The 10,136-nt window shown below is 48.3% G+C and overlaps 2 protein-coding genes across 2 annotated transcripts; both read right to left on the bottom strand.

The window, feature by feature from the left end:
- Positions 1-4,971: 4,971 nt before the first annotated feature.
- Positions 4,972-6,324, bottom strand: LOC127333520 (peroxidase P7). Its single transcript, XM_051359921.2, has 2 exons — positions 6,064-6,324; positions 4,972-5,951 (listed from the first exon to the last, which is right to left on the bottom strand). The coding sequence occupies exons 1-2, from the start codon at positions 6,283-6,285 to the stop codon at positions 5,199-5,201; spliced, it is 975 nt and encodes a 324-aa protein (XP_051215881.1). The 5' UTR covers positions 6,286-6,324; the 3' UTR covers positions 4,972-5,198.
- Positions 6,325-7,755: 1,431 nt separating this feature from the next.
- Positions 7,756-8,658, bottom strand: LOC139831900 (uncharacterized). The gene is made up of 4 exons (XM_071821328.1): positions 8,431-8,658; positions 8,246-8,344; positions 8,020-8,145; positions 7,756-7,941 (listed from the first exon to the last, which is right to left on the bottom strand). The coding sequence occupies exons 1-4, from the start codon at positions 8,656-8,658 to the stop codon at positions 7,756-7,758; spliced, it is 639 nt and encodes a 212-aa protein (XP_071677429.1).
- Positions 8,659-10,136: the final 1,478 nt, after the last annotated feature.

The following is a 10,136-nucleotide window of genomic DNA, read 5'->3' as shown; positions in this document are numbered from 1 at the left end:
GGGTGAGAACCCTGGTTTTTCTACGGTGGCGGGCATCCTCATGTCCTTGCTGAAGGTGGTGGCTCGTACTTTGGCTTTGGGGACACCTTGTTGCCATCCGCGTACATATGATTCTTTCTTCTTGAAGTTTTAGCCTAGGACATGTGTAGTTTTCTTTTCTTTATGTATTTTATTATAGGGTTAGTGATTGTCCAGTGAGGTTGTAGTGTCGCGCGGCACATACCATTTGATTTTCTTTTCCGTGTCAAACTTATTCGGTTTTGAATTTTATATCATGAATAATATATGGCTACCTGCATCACACACAATATAATGTTTGATTTTCTCAAACAAACATAGACACTACGTTGGGCCAGGACGGCTGTACTAAGATACCTTTTTTTTGAGAGTGTACTAAGACTAGTGATAGTGGGGAGTAACATAGGGTAGTAACATGGTACCTATGTTATTACCTTTATAGTGGGTAGTTACATGTATGTGGTATCATGCATGTTATATTTTTGGATTGTAGACTCATCTTGTCTTGAGAGTACCACCCCACTATCACCAAAATGTTTTGGGGTGTGTGATGTTACTGCCTATGTTATTCCCACTATGAGCAGTCTAAGATACAAATACATTAATTATTTTAATCCTCGTAGCTAGCTAACTAGAACTTATTGTACCTGCTCTAAGGCTAGCTATAGTGCTAGTATCTTAGGTAGTATCATACATCTTAGTCCCACAAAAATGCTGATGTGGCATCTAATTAATGAGGAGAGACAAGATTAGAGTAACATAGGTGGATACCGTATCATAGCGCACATTACGAGAAAAGCTAATGCTAAATAGATCTTGTACATAGATTTTGTATTGGGATTCTACAAAACAATAAATTTAGAAGATTATGATACTACTCTATAATACCACCCATTATAGTGATAGTATCATAGACAAGTATCATATGCATGATACTACAATAAGATACCTTAGACACTATTGAGTTGTGGACATTCTCTTCCACTAATCAAGGTGCACGTTTGTTTGTTAACACGAATGTCAACAAAACGGTCGTCAGGAGACAAACCATATCAGTATCTTATTATTTGGGATCGAACCAACTTCAACTTCAACACGTCTGTCTCTTACAGCGCTAATTGAGCGAGCTTTTGATTTTAATTTAATACACACTGGACCCTGGCTATGCGGTTGAGAGACATCACGTACATTCAGTTATTGACACTGGATAAACTAAATGTGATTTTGTTTGATGATTCTTTATGAACGCCGCTACATGTTTATTTCATTAAGACGTGACTAAAATGCCGGTCATCAGGTAGTTTACATAACTAGGATGGCTCGACATCCACAAAATATGGTATCCATGAGAGACATCTACACTCGAACCAGCTAGCGCATGAGCTGGCTTGTTGCAACTTTAAGAAGAAAAAAACGAACACTAGCTTTAATGAAATTAAATCTCACTAGTCGTTAAGCCGTGCACCTACATGCACAGACAAGTGATTTCATATTATTTTCGATTCATTAGTATTACATAAGTCCATGTTTCCAATTTGAGAAAACATAAGTGTTATATAAATCTCAAACGGATATTCAATTCAGCTCCCAGGTGCATATGCTCTCTATACCCAAAAACATATTTTCAAGTGTTAAAAACATTTGACAAAAAATATACATATACATCTTCATAACTTATGTGTGTTTGTCAAGTTCTGCGAATAAACGATAGTTTTTTATGGTCCATGTAAAAAAGAAAAAAAATATCCCATGTGAAAAACCTTAATTTTAGCACTGAATTTTATCTTTTTTTTTACACACGCCACATGACAAGTCGATTTTTCATGAAACGATTTTTTGGACAAGCAGCACGTGAAGATATACGTTTCAATTTTTAACATTTTAAAATATGTTTAATATGCATTTTAAAATAAAGGGAGTATATGCTCCCATGTGCCAAAATACCACTTCATTTCATTGAGAAAAGCCAAAAATAAAGTTCTATAGAGATTAAGACTGTGACCCCTAACTGACACTAGTGGAAAATAGGCTATCTGTGGTGCACCAAATTTCAATTCTGTGGCGCATATCTAGGTCGCCACAGTTGTCACGCGACTAGTATTTGAATTCTGTGGCGCATATGTACATGCACCACAAAATTTTTGAAACTTCTGTGGCGCACTAGGTCAATATGCGCCACAGAATTTTCTCGAAAACTTATGTGGCGCACCATGCCAATATGCGCCACAGAATTGTTTTTTCAATTTAAAAAAAGTAGCGGCCAGATCTAGATCTAGATCTAGATCTGGGGCCGTCGGAATTTCGCCGGTTTTTTTTTGGAATATCGCTGGTTTTTTTTTGGAATATCGCTGGAAGGTGAGTGGATGGGTGGGTTGGGTAGGGTGGGGTGGGGTGGGGTGGGTGGAGGAGGAGGCCGTCCGGAGGAGGTGGTGGTGGTGGTGGAGGAGGAGGAGGAGGAGGAGGAGGTGGTGGTGGTGGACGGAGGAGGAGGAGGAGGTGGTGGCCGGAGGAGGAGGAGGTGGTGGTGGTCGCTGGAGAAGGTGGTGCTGGTAGTCGCCGAAGGAGGAGGAGTAGGTGGTGGTGGTGGTCACCGGAGGAGGAGGAGAAGGTGGTGGTGGTCGCCGGAGGAGCTGGTGGTGGTGGTGGAGGAGGAGGAGGAGGTGGTGGTGGTGGTGGTGGTGGTGGTGGAGGTGGTGGAGGAGGAGGAGGTGGTGGTGGTGGTGGCCGGAGGAGGAGGAGGTGGTGGCCGGAGGAGGACGAGGAGGTGGTGGTCGCCGGAGAAGGTGGTGGTGGTGGTCGCCGGAGGAGGAGAAGAAGGTGGTGGTGGTGGTCACCAGAGAAGAATGGAGGAGGAGGTGGTGGTGGAGAAGAAAGGATGTGGTGGTGGTGGTGGGAGGAGAAGTGGAGGAGAAAGAGGAGAAGTGGGGCATGTCCACATGGTGCGCCACAGAATTTTTTTTTTGAACTTTCTATTTTGCAACAAAAAATCTTTAAATTGCCGTATCTTTTTACTCTTTTTGAATTCGGTAATTCTAAAAATTGTCGAACTGGGCAAGCCCCAATGAATTCAGATGTAGAATTTTTGTCCGAACATTTTGATATATTATGCGTTATTTTTTCGAGGTCGTATGCAACCAGGAATCCAGTTTGATGATTTTCCAACGCAATTTTGCAAAAAAAGTCGAAATTCATGTTTGTTATTTTTCAGTGGTGCTAGATGATAAAGTACATGGGCACCTCGAAGGATTTTATTTTTTGAATTTTCTGTCTATTTCTTTTTTATTTTACAGTACTAAAACAGGCTATCAGGGGGGGTGTGGAGTTGCGTGGGAAGAAAAAATCACGTCAACTTTCTGTAGCGCATATGCCTAGTGCGCCACAGAAAGATGAACTTCTGCGGCGCATATGCCCATATGCGCCACACAATTTTGACTTTCTGTGGCACATGTGGGCATATGCGCCACATAATTTTAACTTTCTGTGGCGCATGTGGCAGATGCGCTACAGAATTCCCTTCGCCCATGTGCAGTGCTGGACCCTGCCGGGGCCCCATGGAGATTCTGTGGCGCATTCGTCCATATTCTCTAATTAAACTCATTTTCCTTACTAGAAGCAAACCCTAGTAGCAAAATTTGTGGGGATTGGAGGGGAAGAACTCACCGATGCAGCTGGTTGTTCAATCTCGGGGTTGTGGTTGAAAAATACTGATAGGTTGTTGAATCTTCCATGGAATCATTGCTGCAACGGTCCTCCTGTGCTGGCATTCGCCATATCTATTGCAGCTCGGCTGTGATTAGATCCAGAGCTTGAAGCAACTATGGGTGGTGGCACTAGGTGGTTCTTATGGCCAGGAGCGGGTATAGCATGGATCGAAGCAAATGTGCCATGGACAACGGGGGTGGTTGCTGCAGGGCGTGTCCTCGGCGGTTATCGCGCCCAGCTTCGCCAGCGAGTCGCGGGACTGCGCACACGAGGAGGAAGAAAGCTTCTCTTCAGGTATTTGCTACAATCGGGTGGTTTTTGCTGCCAGGCAGCAAAAGCGGGAATGTGTCTTACTTTCGACCGGACCCTACGGTCCTGGATGATTTGATCGTACGGCTACAGACCCGAGGGCTAGGAGTTCTAATACCCTGGGGGATGCCCAGCAGTTTCCATTCTTTATCCTTTCAACTCGAACCCATTCGTTCGCATCAAAAGTATGAAGCAGAGAAGTCGATGGGGCCAGAACAGAGAGCTTCAGCCCCGCTGGTGACCTGCAAGAGGAAGAAGAGGTCACACTTAACTCCGGCAACTTTGATGTGAAGAACAAGGCTACCTCCTTTCGCTGTATAATCCTTTCATCCTCTTGGCCCTGTCTGAAATCCTTTTTCCTTTTTTTTTTGTGATGCAACCAATTGTGGTCGGGGATGCTCTGTGTTGCCACCACCTTTTTAAGATTTTGTTGTGGCAGGCAGGGATTTGTTATATTTTTTTCATACAATCGTTGTGTGGTTTTGCTATATTAGTACAATTTTTGTCACGAAGTGTCCCGCGATGTCTCTGACGGGCTTGCTACAATATTAAAATTTTTCCTACAATGTATCAGGCAAGTCCCCGACGAAGTCTTCGGCAAGCTCCATGCTTGATGGATTATTTTCCTTTGGTTTTTAGTCAATTTTTTTATTTTTATTCAATAAAGAAAAAACGGAGTGTTTTTTCTACAATAAAGCAAAAGCGGGATTTAAGATGAAACAGAACATAGAAGCCGGTCTAACAGCCTAGAACAGTTTGATCCAACTGCTAGGACCCGGGGATGGAAAGTTTTCATCCCCGAATGATTATCGGTGTTGCATGTTGTTTCAAGTTTCTTAAGTCAGCTATGTAGTCTTTGGTCAATCTAATAATTTTGCATCATTGTTAAAAGACAAATAGTACAGAGTAATCACAGATGAAACCAACCTATTTAAAATGAAATAAAACAAAACAGTACACTAACAAATTAAAGTTCAGAAGTTTTTCATGTCAACGAATAAATGTACATCATTGTTAAAGTGCAACTAGTCCAGGAGCAGTATAAAAAGAGGGAAACCAATATATTAAAAACGAAATGAAATGACAAGGATTAAACCAACTAATTAAGTCCACCAGCCCTTGCACTTTGTTTAATCCTCATGCTTGCACCCATGCATGCGGCCAACTAATTAAGTCCCGCTGTTGGTGGCGAAGCAGACCTTCCTGACCTCGCCGTTAGCCCCGGTGAGAACGTCGATGCGGCCCATCTTCAACATAGCACCCGTGAACCTAGCCATCCACGCGATGGGTCTGGCGGCATTGTCGGCGACCATTGCCGCCGTGTCGTTGCGACTAGTCAGCGTCTGGTCTGACGTGAAAAGAACCTGCCTAGATGCCACGTTCTGGTAGAACGCATTGCTCAGCTTGTTCGGGTCCTGCGACACACGGTTGTTGTTCACCAAGATCGATCCCCCGCCTTGCTGCGGGCACACGCTCCTCAGCGCCGTCGCGAAGGTGGCGTTCATCGTGGGGTCGGCGGGGTACAGCCTTGGTTTGACGAAGTTGCAGCTCGTTTGGCCGAAGGAGTGCGCGCCGGAGAGCGCCACGAGGTCGACGGCGTCAAGGCCCTTGGCGTCGAAGCTCTTGAGGAGATCCCCGAGCTGCGATGACGGCGAAGGCATGTGTTGGAACACCTCGCCGAAGACGGAGACGAGACCGTCGCGGCGGCCGGAGGGCATGCCAAAGGTGAAGCCGCCGGAGGCGGTGGTGGAGTCGCGCGCCGCGAAGGCGAGGATGTCAGCGCAGGAGACGACTCCCGGGCAGATGGACTCTAGGGCCGCCTTGATCTTGTTCACGGCGTCGTACCCGCGCAGAGCGATTGCTTGCTTCTCCGTGTTCGGGTTGCTCGTGCTCGGGTCCAGCAGAATGGACGCATCACAACCCTGCAAAACTCCATTTGTAAATACTTATGAAAAGCTATACTGGCCATGAAAAGTGGTTTCGACTACTGACAATTCCAAGGAATTTCAGCATTTTAAACATGGATACACGTACTCTAACGAAGCAGTCGTGGAAGAAGAGTCGGACAAATGCGGCGCCCATGGTGGCGTCGTTGCTGATCAGGCTCTGGACGACGCTCCTCACCTTGTCCTCGGCTCCCGGGCATGATGTGTTGTAGAAATTGTAGCGAAGCCCGCTGGCCATCGAGACGGAGCTCAGTGCGGCGGCCATGAACGCCATAAGCAGCATAATCTTGGATGTCGTGGCCGTCGACATGTTTACTTACTATTCGTGTGTATGTTTAAGAAAAGAGACTTGCGAGGAATGTTTGATGGTGACAATGGTGTAGTTGCTACGACTATTTATAGATCAAGGATTGACAACACGAGAGGAATAAAAGACTTTAGCCGGACGGTCTGTTAATTAAGAATGAATTGAATGATTAGGAGGTTACGTTACCATAAGTTCAGTTCAATTATTTGCAGCTAGACGTGTTGACATTGACGCAGGATATGGTACTTTTCCATTGAGCATTAGGGAAGTGAAACTAAATTAATCTGGCTGGTTATTTAGTTACTCCCTCCAATTTAAAACAAGTGTTAGTGGCTTAGTAGCTAATACAAATATAGTACATTAAATCACCAACACTTACTCCCCCTGATCCAAAATAAGTGTTAGAGTATTATGGAAGGGAGCGAGTACATGATTTCAACTCTTGTGTATGCATGAAGCCCTGAAGAATATTTCAATGTGTATCCGATACTTCCATCCGTTTCAAATTAGTTGTCACTGATTTAGAACAAATTAGTACTATGTCATCAACAACTAATAAGAAGTAGGTTGATTGTTTTGTTAGTTTCCCTACCATGCATGTTATTTCTAACGAGATGAATATTTTAAATGCACTATGGCCTCTCACTACAGGAATCTCTACCTATGCCGACGGCCTCCGGCCCTCGGCGTACCACGGCCTAGCCGTCGGCGTACGGTACGCCGACGGGGACCCTCGGCGTAGCTCCTCGGGCAAGGTTGGCCTCGGCAGAAGCCACGTGGCCCTCGGCGTATCAGCGACCGTCGGCGTAGAACGAGAGGGCCGAGGGCCAGGCCACCCGTCGGCGTACTAGCGCTCGGCGTAGCACGCTAACGGGCGCCGTCGAGCTGACGGCCGTTACGGCTACGCCGAGGGGGCAGCCGTCGGCGTACCGCGCCACGCGTCGCACCCTGGCGAGCTGTGCTGCACGCTACGCCGAGGGGCGCGGCCGTCGGCGTACGCCGCCACGCGTCGCATCCTGGCGAGCTGCGCTGCACGCTACGCCGAGGGGCGCGGCCGTCGGCGTACACTGCCACGCGGCGCGTCCTGGCGGGCCGTGGCGCATCCTACGCCGAGCGGGTGGCCGTCGGCGTAGACTGCCACGCGTCGCGCCCCTGTTTCACTCGACGCTACCCCGAGGGGGAAGCCGTCGGCGTAGAGGGTGCCATATGGTTCATGTCGACGCTACCCCGAGGGGGAACCCGTCGGCGTAGAGATGACCAATTTTTCTTTTTTTTGCTGGTTTGGTTGTTTCCCAGGATTAGCAGCACATTAAATCACAAATTAATTCACACGAAATAGAGTAAGTGCAAATAGACATAACACGAAGTTCAAGTCTCATAACATAGTTGCGGATACATAGTCGTAGTCTCATAACATAGGTACAAGTGTCATAGTGTCATAGTGCGGATACATAAGTAGCTACTATGGGACAACTAGAGGAGCTCGTCGCCGCTAAACACCGGCCGATTCCTTCCGGTAGAAGCTGCGGAAGAACCACCGGGAGAAGGACCGGGAGAAGTACCGGGAGAAGTACCGGGTGTAGCACCGGGAGAAGGACCACCATGATGAACCGGTGTCATGTCCCTCCCACCACCCTGGTTTCCGGAACATCCCGTTCCCTAAACACATGTTCCCGAGATGTTAGCAATTTGCGAGGCAAAGGAAAGCCGTAGTATTCGGTTTGGCGAAGAACTTACCGTTGTTCTCCCATAGTACTCCGCAGCGAAATTTTCCTTCGATGGCATGTTTGGCGCCGGCCCCGGAAAGGGAGGCATCGGCCCTAAATCCGCTGTCTGTCCAGTTTGATTGGCCACAAACGACGCCTGCAAGATAGTTTACATGTCAGTCTTTGCAGAAATGAAGCATCAAACTAGGGGAAAGTGGGACTTGTCATCATTTGCGAAAACAAAGGTTGGAACTTACATGTATATATGCCATGTACTCCATGAACTGCTGCTGGTGCTGGTTGAAGGCCACCTGATATTCTTGATGAGCGGCCACGTAGGCCGCCTCGAAGTCAGGCTACAATTTCACAAATTCATGTCTCGTTAGCACTTAGCAATGTATGAACGAAAGTCGGAAAGAGGATGGAAATGAGGGAAACTTACGTCGTATGCGGGTTGTTGCCGAGCCCGGCGACGAGGCGGGAGAGGGGGGCTGTCCTTGGTGAGTCCCGCCTTGAGACGCGTGAAGGTCGTGGTGAGGGTATGCTTGACGGCCTTGTTCAGCATGGCGAGACGGCCATGCGGCAACCCTCCGGACGACAGGACCAACGACTCCTCGTCGACCTCCGCGCTCATGGGGTCATCCACCTCCGGGTGACGATGCCTCACCATCTCGCAGTAGTTCTCGACGTCCCGGCGTAGGTGCCGAAGTACTCAGGGAGCGAGGGCTGAGGCTGCGAGAGATCGGGCTTCTTAAGCCGCATCTTGTTGTATATCTCGAGGTCAGACATCTCCTCCTCGGGTCCTAACGCGGCCCTCTGCATCGCGAAAGGAAATGTTGTGAGTACCAACTTTGAACCTGAAGGAAAATAAAATGTATACATACCGTCTTCCCCTTGTAGCGCTCGTAGCTGAGGTTTCCCCCACAGTGTGTGCCACCGTCGCCTCGGTTCTCCGCGTTCCGCCTCGCCACGGCTGCAAAGTCCTCGTCCATCTTGAGCCACCTCGTCCTAACCATCTCCTCCCATGCCTCGGCATGCGGCTCGGCCCAATCGGGGATAACCTGAAAATGCAATACTCAACTCAATCTAATGCAATCGCAACTTAGTAGCAATGTAGAATCTCATTGACATTTTACTCACCGACATGTAGTCCTCCACCGTCATCTCGTACTCGGCCTTAGCATTCTTACCGACAATGTCCGGCTTATGGACCCTCTCGCCTCTCTGCCCGTAAGTGACCCGCGGACGTGATCCTTTGGTTGTACCACACCTACGGTGTCAACCTCTCACAAGTCGCCCGCAAAGTCCTGTTCGCGGCCGTCTCCTCAACCTCGGGCGCCACACGATAAAAAACACTTCAATCATGCAAAAAACAATTGTGAGATTCATGAGTTAGAACATTGGGGTCATCAAATATGAACGAAGCTCGAGAAAATATGTCTTACCCAAAACTTTCTCATCACGGCCTCAGCAGCCGTCGGGAAGCCTACGCCAGGGGCACTCTCGTAGTCCGTCCAAGTAGTGGCTAGCTTCTTCTCGCCACTGGGACAAGGCCGAGGGGATAGTACTTGCCCGGCCAGAACTTCCTAAGCAAAGCTCCAATCATGCTGCTAGGCAGGCGCCCCTTGACCCCCGGAGGAAATATCCAATTGCTGCACATGAAAATCAAACATTAGCACATGAAAATCAAACATTAGTACATGAAAATCGAAATTGCCAAATTAGTACACTTACTCAGGGCCAGCAGGAATAATAAGGGTCTTCGCCTCATGGGTCTTAGGCTCCTTCCTCTCGTCGGGGACTCTCGCTTCCCCACGAATCTTCAGTGCCTTCGGCCGCCCATCCTCCTCCGGAGTCTCAAACCCGCGGCTAGAGTCCTCCTCGGCTCTAGACTCCGTCTCCGCCTCCTCTCTAGACGTCCCCTCCAAAAAGAACCCGGAAGCAACGTCGCCTGAAGCCGAGGGTGGTGGCTCAAAGTCCGGTCCTCCCCAGCCACCTCCACCTCCACCTCCACCTCCTCCCAAGCCACCTCCAGCTCCACCACCTCGTCCCCGTCCTCGTCCTCGTCCTCGTCCTCCTCCTCCTACCGCGCCGTCCTCGTAACGCGGATTGCGACGCGGTTCCCTCTCACTCCTTCTAACATTGTTC

Source organism: Lolium perenne, chromosome 1, assembly GCF_019359855.2.
Source record: "Lolium perenne isolate Kyuss_39 chromosome 1, Kyuss_2.0, whole genome shotgun sequence".
Lineage (NCBI taxonomy): Eukaryota > Viridiplantae > Streptophyta > Magnoliopsida > Poales > Poaceae > Lolium > Lolium perenne.
The sequence above is the reverse complement of the archived record's forward strand: the minus strand, read 5'-3'. Positions and strand labels throughout refer to the sequence as shown.

Coding starts and splice junctions, on each gene's coding strand:
- LOC139831900 (XM_071821328.1), bottom strand. CDS start 8,658: ATGGTGAGGCATCGTCACCCGGAGGTGGATGACCCCATGAGCGCGGAG. Junction 8,146..8,245: donor AGTACATGGCATATATACAT/GTAAGTTCCAAC, acceptor ACTATCTTGCAG/GCGTCGTTTGTGGCCAATCA. Junction 7,942..8,019: donor AGTACTATGGGAGAACAACG/GTAAGTTCTTCG, acceptor ACATGTGTTTAG/GGAACGGGATGTTCCGGAAA.
- LOC127333520 (XM_051359921.2), bottom strand. CDS start 6,285: ATGTCGACGGCCACGACATCCAAGATTATGCTGCTTATGGCGTTCATG. Junction 5,952..6,063: donor TCCACGACTGCTTCGTTAGA/GTACGTGTATCC, acceptor GGAGTTTTGCAG/GGTTGTGATGCGTCCATTCT.